At 46.7% G+C, this 12,632-nt stretch overlaps 1 protein-coding gene across 6 annotated transcripts in view; it reads left to right on the top strand.

Moving 5' to 3' along the window:
* The window catches only part of LOC113157301 (nuclear factor 1 B-type), a 62,580-nt gene that overhangs the window by 28,084 nt on the left and 21,864 nt on the right, over positions 1 to 12,632 (top strand). For all 6 annotated transcript variants that reach the window (XM_033326579.1, XM_026352705.1, XM_026352708.1 and 3 more), the window contains exons 3-4: positions 9,926 to 9,982; positions 11,788 to 11,856. In XM_033326579.1, the coding sequence (XP_033182470.1) occupies positions 9,926 to 9,982; positions 11,788 to 11,856 (126 nt within the window). The remainder of the gene's footprint in view (positions 1 to 9,925; positions 9,983 to 11,787; positions 11,857 to 12,632) is intronic.

The following is a 12,632-nucleotide window of genomic DNA, read 5'->3' as shown; positions in this document are numbered from 1 at the left end:
TCTATGAGGAGTGGAGGAGCTCCACTGTCTTTGGATGACTGCCAACACTCTGACCTTGCGACGGGCACAGCCGCTGTCACTCCCTCTTAAGTTATGTGAGAACCTGTTTTATGATGCTGCTTCTTTTATTTTTTTTAAACCAATGCATGAGTTGACTATAGATCACCAAATGGGCACTTACCTGGTGCTGGGATTCCATGAGAACCACCAATGCTTTCCACCAATAAGTAGCGTTTTTTGTGAAATTAATCCTATAATTTCCCTTGTTGCCCTAAAGGCTTCACTTTCTGGTTTTGTGCCAGCAGAGACACCCAAACCCCGCTCACTCAACAAACCCTCTTGCCCCTGAGTCTAAATCCTCATGGATTCTTTGATTCAGGCCAGCTCTTACTGGGGGCCTCTGAAAGCCCCGTCTCCAGGCTCATTAACAGGAAAGGTGGGGTTTTACTGGCCATGCGGTGGGCAGTTGGCTTTTAAACCACAAACAAGCTCCTCTATCAGCCTGCTACATCTGAACAACTTACACTATAAAGCGTTAAAACATCTTTCCATGATTACTGCACTATTGGGAGTTCAGATGGGCGGGCGTTATTAGAACAAAGGCTCTTGAAGATTGGTCAACATTTTGCCACAGGGTTCTATCTTTACCCATGTGGTGCAAGTTGGACTGGTTCCAAGGTGATGTAAAGGTATTTATTGGTCAGTATCGTAACAAAGATCGGGAGAAATGATGATCCAAGAGCACAGTAGCCTGTACAGAAAAGAACAACCTACAAGTCTGCGTTCATTTGCACCTGCCGCTTCATTCCCTACTGGAGTTGTAATGGCAAAAAGAAGCTGGCTCGACATCTGTTGGCAATGTCAGTAGTCTGTTTTTATGCTTGTAATGACACATTAAACTCTGTGGTTGATTCTCCCCTCTTCTCCGCCCTATGTCCCGTTCCAGGGGAGCGTTGCCAGCAAAATCGTCTGAATGAGTGCACGCTTTGTTTTCTTTGTCTGTTTTGGGCCAAGATTCGGTCTTAGATGTGGTGGCATTCTATGATCGAATAATTCCTTCCATGTCCCCAGTTTAAGGTGTGTGTGTGTGAGCGTTTTACCGCTGCTCGCTTGGCAGAACTCAGGGAGTGCAAACAGAGGCAATGGGTGGCAGGGATCCTCGGTGGCCTCTTGCCCAGCTGGAGTAGAGCCATTTTGCCCTGTGAGGGAGCACCCAGTCACCCTGCTGCTCTCTCCAGTGGGAACTCCTCTTGGCTGAGGGCTGATGCCGTCGTAAGTGCTGACAATCACTGACACATCACTGGCAGAGGCCTCACAGACACAAATTACACAGGCTTGAGTAAAACATTAAGTGGCTTTGCTGCTAAAATTGTCCAAAGTTGAATCTTATCAACGAGAACCTATTTCTATTTCTAAACTAAGATACAATAATGAAGTGCTTGTTTTTTCACATATCCCACAAATTTTAAATTGCTTTCTCATAATTCACCTTAAGACTCCAATGAGTTTTACACAGTTGCCAATCTTTTTTTTTTTTCTGGAATTTGTAGTCGCATACAGTTGAATTGGAAAGCCTGTTTGCTTCAGGGTTAAGTCTGTCAGGGTGTACATGTGGGTGGTGTGAGATAAAGATGTAGGTCCCACTGCAGTTTCTAACTGTGCTCCCTTATCACTGCAGACCAGAGCACCATCAAATACATTAATGAAACAACATGCGGTGAACTGGTTCAGATGTTCGCTCTGCCAGCTGCAAGCCAGAAATCTGGGAGCTTATTTCAGATGTTGTAGTTGTTGTTGTTTTTTTTTTCAGACAAACAATAGATTCTTCTTAAACTAAATGTGTGCGTGTGCTTCGAAGTTGAAAGGAAGTTGGCGGCTAAAACCAGTTAAGCTTCGCTACTATCGCAACCAGACTGTCCCTGAACTATGATCCATGGGCCAACTTGTTTCTCTTGGGAGAGTGGGGAATTTCCCAGACTCCTAAACACCCCCACCATCTCTCATTCTCACTGCCCCCCCCACCCTCCGCCCTTCTGGACCAGTCGAGACGTACAGGTTTGAACCCTCTCTCTATGTTTCTGGCCTCCCATGCCCATTGCCACTCAAGCAGCAGGGGTCCGGTGCATTTGTCTCATAATTATCCGACTGGATGGGGGGGTTCTGAAGATGAAAGAGACGAATCACAGAGCTCCTCTGTCAAAGGTCTGTCTGCCTGACTGGGGGGTTTTGGATCTATCTCCCTTGTCCTCTCTCTTTCGTGGCATCCATCGCCCACCCCACCACCTCTACTCCATCTCTCTCTCTCACACACACACACACACACACACACACAGACAGAGTCTTACTTTTCCTCAAGAGCCGCCTCCACAGAGCATGATCGCCGACAGTGAACGCTCGTGCACGCCCCCCCCCCCCCAACCAGTCGCCCCGCTGATTCATTCACAACTACAAAACTGCAGAAATACCCCCCACCCTCACATCCTGAAAGACTTCAGACTCTCTTAGTTTTTTTTTTCTGCCTCTTATACGCTCCGCCCACCAACCCATCGGCTAGCCACCCACCTCACCCACTTGCCCCAGCCCTCCCTCATCCGCCTCCTTTTTTCTCGTCTCTACCCTCCCCACCACCACCTTTCTCCTTCTTCTCCTCTTAACTACTGGCTAGGAGTTAATGGACTGTTTTGGCTAGTCTCCAGACGGTGAGTGTCACCTCATTAGCCTATAGCGGCTCGCTCCCAGACTGCTCCTTGTGAGTGTTTGTGTGTATGTGTGTGTGTTGGAGGAGGACTACAATGACGGAATGTCATTGGTCTGTCTCCCCCCCCCCAGTCCTCCCACCACACACCCCTTACCCTCTCTCTTTCCCCTTCCCACCACTACAATGAATGAGAAAACACGCATGCATAATTAAATCTATAGTCTCGTCCTCACTCCACCCTCCTTCCACAGCTGTGCATTAAAAAAAAAAAAAAAACTCCTGCTTGGAAGTTTGCCACCGTGGAAAAAAAAAAAGCGGTGTCTTCGAATTAGAGAGATGTGGCCAACCTTCCACCCTTGTACGGACCTGTTCTTTTTTACCCCAGCGCCGAATGGCAGGGTGGCAACAGCGGGCGAATGTAGAAGCCACCCGGTCCTGCCAGTCAATTACTCAACAAAGCTAATTGTTTGTTTGGTGCATACCAAAAAGATGCCGAGGTTGCCCATTGACGGGCCTATTATTTCGACGCAGATGCTAAGTTCTTTTTTCTCACAGTCCAGACTTGAAGCTCATTAAGCTTGTGAAAGATGAGACTACCCTGTTGGAAAATGAGGTGGTCTGTGTGGTTCCTCTGATTTCATCCAATTTTCATCTTATAAAAGTCTCAAAAGTTGAAGTTTCCCAGACAGTGAAGCTAAAACATGACAAAACCTTTCAATTTTTGCATAATAGAAAAATTGTTGATTGACTAATTGACAAAATAGCAGCAGAAATTATATTCATAATCATATATCTGCAACACTTAATGCAATAGGTGGTGCCAGGTGCAGTGGAGGAGATAAAAAGTTTGTGCAGAAAGCTGAGAGGGACGTGACAGGAATTGAAAGGAAAGGGATACAGTAAAAGGAAGAGAAAAAAGGAATGTAATAAAAAAGTGAAAGGAAAGGCCACATTGTGAGAAAAGGACAAACAGAGAGAGAGTGGGAGGAGGTGGAAACATTAAGTGGGGCGCAGTGTGCTGACTCGAGGCCAGTCTGCTCATTTTTCATGGGACAGATGAGCCACTGTGTTGCGTTGTGTTGTGTAGTTTGTCTCCAGCTCCGTTGCTGACTGCATCGCACATGTACAGCACAGACCAGCTCGCTGCGGGACGCTGGGTGTGTGTGTGCCCCCGTCGGTGCGTGAATGTATGTCAGCGTGTGTGAATTCAATCTGCACATGTAGCATGACCGCACGAATGGCGCGTCTAGTGTCTAGTGTTTGCGTGCACAGCGAAAAAAAGCACGTGAAGCGTGCGTCTGTGCCGAGGTGGGTAAACTTTATTTCACAAATTAAAAGGTGGAAAGTTGAATTTAGATGAGTTAACCCTCATCTGCATCCTTGGTTTTGTGGGCTGTGTATCTCTTTGTGCCTGCCAGGTTCTTCCTTCTCCTCTCCCGGGCCGGTGTGGCTAATGATCCGTCAGGCCATTCAGCCCCTTGTTCAAGGCCCACTCGCCACTGAATACGCTCCCTCCCCGTGCACACTGTTTGGTGACCTCAATGAGGAGCCTGTTGTCCTCCCGGCTCGGTTAAAATGCTCTCCTCTTTTCACTGCCGTGAGAGTTTACGGAGGAGAAGGCACAGAGACTTGGCAGAGAGAAAGAGGGCCCGCTCTTCACCGGCATTAATATGCACCGATTAGAAACAAACACACACTGATGATGCATGCTGGCGCGTCCATACACACGGAGGTGGCAGCAGTCATGTGCATGTGCGCATGGGGAGATGCACATGCACGCAGAGAGATACAAGCGAGCTGGGTCACACACATAGACACACACTGTATGGCTGCTCATTGTTCTTGTCTGGGCTGGGATCCCACTTGATTCCATAAGTCTCAAAACCCTGACAGTCCTACTGTGTGTGTGTGTGTGTGTGTGTGTGTGTGTGTGTGTGTGTGTCCCCTCCTGCTCTATTGAACAAGTCTGTGGTGTCTGTCCTGGAGAAAAGAAGCAAAATGTCATTGTTCCCACAGACGTTTCAACTTTGCCCCTCTCGCTTTCTCCCTGCCTCTTGCGTCTGAGTGTCTGTGTGTGTGTGTGTGTGTGTGTGTGTGTGTGTGTGTGTGTGTGTGTCACTTGTGTGTGCATGTGTAACTCATCCTACTGTACCTGCATTCCCCGTCAGTGGCAGACATATGATAGGGTAGCTATCCGGATTACCAGGTGCTCCTTTAAGCCAATAAGACATTCTTGCCTTGTTCCAATTATGAGATAATCATCAGAGTGTCACACAGTGTATAGCCACCATCGCAGTAACATAGTCATAGTTTGTCAAAGGAAACACAATCCTCTCCCTTTCTGTCTGTGCAGAAGGATCACTAATGGTTGATCTAACAACACGCTGTCCTACCAAATGTGGAGGAAACAAGTTGTCCTGCATTTCAGTTTTGGTTTTATCGCTTTGTTAAAGCTCTTTTTTCTTTTCGAGATGATGCCATCCCAAGATGGTGCCCCATTTACCCTCGGCATCACCATCACTCTTCTTTCAGCCCGGTCAGGTGCTGTCCTTTACAGAATGCCATGCGTGAGTCCGGGTGGAGGCGGGGGGTGCTGAGAACCAGAATTTGGTGTGTGTGTGTGTGTGTGGATGGGGAGGGGATGGCAGTAGGGGGGCATCAGCAGTTGGCAGACTGGCACACAATGGCTGGCACGATAAGATCCTCCCTCTTCTGCGGGCAGATTTCCTCGCCCGTATCTTTTGTTTGCCTTGTTTGGGTTGCGGCTCATCCTGATAAAGGCCACTTTGTTTAGACAACAAAGCGCGAGGGAGGGAGAGAAGAGAGAGATAGACAAAGAGGTAGATAGAGAGAGGGGGCATTAAAAAAAGGCGGCAAAGCGGGGAGAGCGCCAACACAGATGGAAACATTAAAAGAAAGAAGGAGAGAAGTGTTAAAGGAAATATGGGGAGGAGGGCGGGGAGGCGAGGGATCAAGAAATTCAGAAACAGATCTAATGTGCACTTTTCACCAGATAAGACAGTATTGTCACAGACGCACACTGAGTGGTGGATATGTTGGGTGTAAAAAGATACAATAGAGGACGGATACTGTTGCAGGCACAGGGACAGCGATGGACAGATAGCGAGGAGAAGAAAGAAAAAGATTTGGAGAAGGGAGCAGGTTCTGCCGGCTGTTGGAAGCCAGCCCGAGAAGCGTGAGGTCATCTGCAAAGCTTTGAGTGATCGAAACCAGGAGCAGAGGGGGACACGGACAAGCTACACACACACACAGGCACACGTTACATACCGACACATGTATAGTCATTTAGGCATACTGTCAAGACTTGCATGACCCTGTGCAGCACACACACACACACACACACACACACATATCGTGTGTGTGTGCATTACCAAGGAAGGACAAACTGGAGTCTCCTGCAGCGGAACAGGAAAGAAAAGCAGGAGGACACTGAGCAGAAAGTCTGCGCGGCCACATCAAATATTTACTCAGGAGCAGCTGTATTGTCGAAACATGACGCATCGGAGCTGCTCCATAATTAGGTCGATATTTTCTGCCTCTCTCTCTCTCTCTCTCTCTCTCTCAGTTTCCCTACTTCTCCGGGAGTCCACCCCACGCCACCTCTCCTCCACACTCCCCTCCCCTTCGCCTCCCCAGGCTGCTGAAATGCGTCTTGGCTCAGGACCCATGCCTCTGGCAGCCAGAGTGCTATACATGTGCACAGAACCCCGCTCGGCATAAAATGGCTGCCAGACAGGCTTCTCCTCCTGAAATGTCGACAGCGGTATGCATCTGCAGGGAGTGCGTGTTGCGCGTGCACATAGTTTTTTTTATTTTTTTTATAGAGGATATCTGTATGTGTCTGCAAGTGTTTGTGGGCTAAGAGTGTGTGCACCACCGCCGCTGTCAAAAAAAAGAAAAGGGAAAGTTTTCCAAACTATGTGGCTAATTTAATCCACACTGTGCGTGTATGTGCATGTGTGTTCTGCAATTTAGTGGGAACAAAATGGGTATCATGCCAAAATATGAGAGGGTGGGTTAGGGTGAGTGTGTGTTTTAGCGATTATAAATCCAGGCGAGTAACACACTTGGGTGTGGATAAACCTCACAAGCACTGAGAAACTTTCTTGCCGAGCCAGATTTCTGTTGCCATTACCCCTAATTACCCTAATCGTTACTGTGGTATGATAAGTATCCCAACGGGCAAGAAGGTGTAAGAACTCGTGGACACATCCAAAATACCCACAAGCCCCCATTGCTCCTTTTTTTTTTTTTTTTTGCTGAGTAACGTGAAATAATCCGATTCATACGTGGTACTGCTTTTTTTTTTTTCACTTCCTTCATGAACCGGTTTGTTTATTTAAACAAGTGGCAGGGATGGAGGTTGCAAAGAAATGTTGTTTTTGGAAAAGGTCCGTGTGTGTGTTTGTGTGTGTGTGGGTGTGTGTGTGTGTGTGTGTGTGGGAGAAGGCGCGTGTGTGGTGTCTGGCCCTGTGATCGAGCCTTGCCAAGCTCCCAGGGCAAAGCCCGGCCTCCTCGACCGCAACTGTTTATTTACAGGTTACACTACTGTTTATTTGAAGACTGTGAGATCGGCCGCGCTTCTGCACAGGACACCTTTTAGACACAGACACCAGTTTCTCTCCCATTTCAGTCCAACTGTTAGAAACCTGAATGATATTTTATGTAAATCCAGATTTCAAATGCTCTGTTTAATCATTTCAAAGTAGCATCATCAGGGCCAAATCCCAACACTGTACTAACCATGAAGAAAAAGAAGGAGCACGAAGCTGCCCTTCTGAGGTCAAAGGTAAAATGTAATGCGATAGGGGAGGTGTTTCCTGCTCCGGTGCAGGCCTGGCAGATGCGCCATATGCTCGCATCCCACCTTGAGTCATCCAGGTGGTCTCTCCTGGTGCTACAGTGGCGCCTCATGCTGGAAGATGCTGCCTGGGATCTCTAATTGCCACGACCATCTGCTCTTTTTTGTCACGGTTGTTCTGTTCTGCCCTCGAAGAAGAAGAAGAAGAAGAAATAGCGAAAAACACAAAACTCTGATCCGATCTAAACCAAACCGGTGCACCTCTCTCCCACCTCCACCTCCTCCTCACTCTGTTTCCTCCTCTCATCGTTTTTTTTCTTTCAGTGTTTACCCCTTCGCGACTCGCCTGTGCTCTTTTCGCTCCCCCCTGCCCGTTTCTCCCCCTCTCAGCAGTTCTCAGGGAGCGAGCGTGGAGTTGGCAGTCGTAACTAGACTGATGGATGACTCTGAAAGTGGCATGGGTGGGTGGGGGAGTTGGAAGACAGCGAGACAAGGCTACTGAGCTTTTTTTTTTTTTTTGCAATCACTTTATAGACATGTGCTTGTGCGCCAAATCCACACAAACCTCTGCTCGCCCACAAGAGCTGCTTGACATGCTACGTGCACGTCTGTGGGGCGTTCTGGTGCACGGTAAAGGAAACGTCTATTTTACCGAGGCCACTGTGAACAAGAGTGCCCAAATTGAAATATAATACAGATTTTAGCATCAACAGAAACTCAATCTTCAACAGTTTTGATAACTGATTCGACAAAAGCACGTACAAACCGGGACTGTTTTCTGATTCCAGCCTCTGAGATTTAAAGAACACCTTTTTGGGTTTTGGACGGCTAGATTAGACAAAAACAAGCAGCATTTAAAGACGTCCCTTTGGCCTTGAGGAAATTGTAGAGGAAGGAACAGAAGTGGACGAACATCTTCTGACTGTTCCGCGTGGTGCGCACGTAAGAGATTTACCAGAGATCCTTTTAAAACCCGTAGGACTACTCGATGAGAAAGAGTAAGTCAAGCTTATGTTTTTAGGCAGCAGAACAGAGATCTATTGTAAGACGATAATTTGTATGTTACTCGTACATTTTTAAGACTAAGCATACTGAAAAGAGGGGATTTTTTTTTTTTACTTCTTAACGTATGGTCCTGTTCCCTCCCTACTTTGTCATTGTTGAGCTTCAGCCAAGAACATTCTGTTTTTGCAGAGCTGTTTAATAGTCAAATTTAGGAGAGGGGGAACAAGAGAGAGAGGGAGAGAGAGACACAGCGAGAGAACTAGAAAGGGATAAATCTTTCAACTTTTTTTCTTCTCTCTCTCTTTTCCACCCCCCCCACCCTGCTCCTCCTCTCTTTCCTTTCCTCCGTTGCCTCTGTAACGCCACAGCTCATGAGAGCCGCGGCAGGAAAAGGGGTGTTGTTGCAAGGCGAGGGTATCTGAGTTCACTGTCTCCGGCTCCTTGTGTCGGCGCTCTAATGTTAAAGGCGCAGATGATAATCTCCCTGCTGGTTCTTATTGAGGGCCTCTCCGTGTCGGGCCATGTGTGGGCTCGGGCCCAGCTTGAGTCGTGATGGGGTGGGGGTGGATGGGGGGGTCCGCTCCAGACGCAAAAACGCCATTCCCTGCATGCATGGATTGAAAGCTGACTGTGATTTACTCGTTTCATTTTTATGTTTCACAACGGCGATGTACAGTAAAAGAACAAAAAGGCCCCTGTGCCCGTCAGAGATCAACCAGAACAGGAACCTCTGAGGAATGACAGATTCCCACTGCTAGTGGGACTCGGAGGTAAAAGACGTCATAGCAAAGCCTGTGCACTGTAGCCTGTGGAAAGAATTTCACTCATGTTTCCTTGTGTTTCCCCGCCCCTGCCTGTCCTCTCTCTACATTTTGTACTGTGCTCGTACCTTGCACAGCAGGACCGAACACATTCTGTACACCCCCCCCCCCACCCCTCACCACCTACATTCCCTCAGGGCCTTTGAAAAATTACCCAGGAGGTCTGCTAGTTAAAACCTTTAGGCTATCCTGTGTCAGACACTGAGCTTTTTCTTCACGTTGCCCTCCCATTAACGATAATACCGTTCAAACAGATCTGTCATGTTGAGCGTACACTAGGTAGGTGTGCTCTCCTCGACTTGGGCACCCAGGGAAGGAAATTTCTCCATCCTGATTTCCACTTTGTCTTGACAGAAGTTATTTCTTTATTTCAAGTTTAAACAGCGCCCTCAGCGAGCTTGTGCTGAGAGACGAACTGTGATAAGAGTAAAGGAACGGTTCTGTTTTAACCAGCCGTGAGGTTATCTTTGCTGGAAATAATCAATACTGACAAGAAAACTGGGTTTCTGCAAGATGATTTATTGTTTTCCTCATTCTGTACTAACCCCCTCCTTCTTCTCTCTCTCTGTGTGTTTGCAGACTCGCAGCAGTCAGGAAGTCCCAGTAACAATGAGCAAGGCAAAACCCCTCTTCCAGGTATGTACAGTAACAGTTGTCCACCCTTCTCCCTCCTGTCATCGCTCTATTGTTCCTATGCAGCTCTCCCTTTGTACAGCGCCCTATGTACACTATAATCTACCCAGGTGAAATAGCGTTTATCTGCTGTGAACTCGGCGACTTAGAGGCAAAACAGATTTACTGTACAATCGTAAAAACCTGTACTTCAGCACTCCAAGGTGCGTAACATACCACCGTTAATACACAGATAAGCAAAACATGTTTCAACTTCTGTGTGTCATCCACTGACTGATTCTATAGTATTTAACTGTGAACGGGCTGAGGAGGAATAAAACGTAAGTGGATAATTAAATTTGCATTGGCTCCATCCCAGTGGCAGCATCAGACTCGTAGTTAAAGGAAGAGGCAAAGACACTCGGGCTCCGGAGTGAGACTGTTGCAGCAGACTGCACCTTTGGCTCAGTTGAGTGTGTCAAGGTGAGCTGTAGAGAATATCCCCTGACGGCGCCGTTGTTTCCCTGGACTGACCTGCACTGTGTCGTCACAATGTTGGAATGAAAATAGTTTGAGAGGCATAATTAGTTTTCTACCTCAAGAGCAGGTTCTGCTGATACGAGTGCCAAAGAAAACTTGCCGGCGAGCCAATGACTCAGGCCTGGGAGGCCCTAGGCAGTGGCACAGTTCCCCGCAAGAGCTGTTGGCTCACTGGAGGCATCGGGCTTTCGTAGGTGCCAATCGAGTTGCGGCGCCTATCTTTCTGGCATGGTCCGAGCGCTGTTGGCATCGCATCAAAGCGGAGCCGGAGTCATTTGGGTGTCAATAACTTGTCTGGCTGTTTTGCTTGACTGACAGACTCTGATTAGTTTTACAAACTCTTGGGCAGGTCAATCAGAACTCATCGAATGCTTCGAAATGCACGGAAAATATGCAACAATATCATTCAGTCTAAAAATAGTTTGTCTGAAAACAGGAGAAGAAAAAAAAAAAAAAATCTGGCTGTTTTGCTTCCTAAACGGTTTTATGATTCCAAGCGAGTCCGTTTATTTACATTGGAACGAGCAAAGCTCATACTTTAAAAATAATCTTTAATATTATAATACCACAGGAATTATCTCTCTAAGGTGGAGATTCTGTGCAGGGACACTTTATTGCAGCTTAACAGTGTCAATATTGACAGTTATGATGTTTTATTTGTCTATTTGATCAACTAGGCAGCGCCCGCAGCTCCAGAAGTCTGATTCGGACTCCCAGCCCTCCTCACCCACCTGTCTCATCAGTCTTTATTTCACGGCACAGAACAGTTTAGTGCAGTTTGTTTAAGCATTTGAGCTGAAACAGTAACTGGAGCGTTTTTTTTTTTTTTTTTTTTTCATGACACGCTCGTTTTCAAACCAACAACAAATCACGGCGATAAGATAAAGTTAAGTTAAGATAATTTCCATGCTAACAAGAAAAAGGTGTCAGAAGTTATAAAAAGGATGGTTACAAAACAGATTAATGCTAATTTGTTCATTTGTTCAACATCACATAAAATAAATAAGTAAAAAAAATAAGTAAAAAATAAAGTGTTTGTTTTACACTTTGTTACTTTTTGATGGATGAAATATGAGCAGAAAGAATAAATAAGTCTTCAGCTCCGTCCGTGTCAAATATGAAATGATTTATCAGGCCATCAATTTGATGTTGTCGATTTCACACCAACGATATGGAGGCAAATCTTTAGCTCTAATTTTGTGCTACACACTTTAATTCAGCATGTCGTTAATTACGAGCTTTACGTGAATATTGCATTAATCATTTTCTTTCTGTCCCTTTGTGTACAGTCTACTTGGAAGACAGCTTCATCAAATCAGGAGTCTTCAGTGTTGCAGAGCTGGTGCGAGTGTCCAGGAGTAAGTGCACAGCCGTCATATTCAAATTCACACACACACACACACACACACACACACTGAGGTGGTGTAAGGTGTTTTCGGTTATTCTCTCACTTATCACTGGTTAGACCTTGGCTTGGGTTGAAGCTGGGTGGAGCCGCGGGAGGAATCACACGAGGACGCCAAAGTCCATGCACTTAGAAAAAATGCTTAAGGTGTGAGGATCTCTACTGCAGCAGGTGCAGCCAAGTTAATCTGAGAGTCAGGGAGAGATGTTAATCTGTCACTGCGTGTGTGAGCAGGCAGTGTTACTGAAGACGTCACGCTTTGCTCCAGTGCAGCTTCATGTTTTTAGAGGTTTTTATGTAAATCAGTAACAACCGATTCTGATTAGAAAAATAAGCTCTTACATCCTCAACGGACAATAAAACATCTGTAACTCTCAACTTTTCCGTGAATATCAACCTCCTGCCTGAATCCAACACACACCTGTAGTGCGGTAGATCCAGTTCGACCAGTCTGCTTTGCAATAAGAGAACACTTGATGGCACAGGCATGTGTACAAACCTGTGTGCATCTGTGTGGACATGTCTGCCCTGTGCGAAGCCGTTGACGGTTGTTCTTCCCGGAGTCCTCTTGTTTCTAATAGCTCGGCACCGAGGTGTAGCTTACCTGTGCTGCCTCGGAGCTGGGGCTGCAGCTGCCATACCTGTGTTTAGAAGAAACATGCAGTACGTGTGATGTGCAGCTTTGTGTGCTGTGCATGCTGTGCTGCAGTCAGAGAAACCTGCAGGACA

The sequence above is a fragment of the Anabas testudineus genome, chromosome 18 (assembly GCF_900324465.2).
Source record: "Anabas testudineus chromosome 18, fAnaTes1.2, whole genome shotgun sequence".
Lineage (NCBI taxonomy): Eukaryota > Metazoa > Chordata > Actinopteri > Anabantiformes > Anabantidae > Anabas > Anabas testudineus.
Note: the sequence above shows the minus strand (reverse complement) of the source record. Positions and strands in the feature narration are given on the sequence as shown.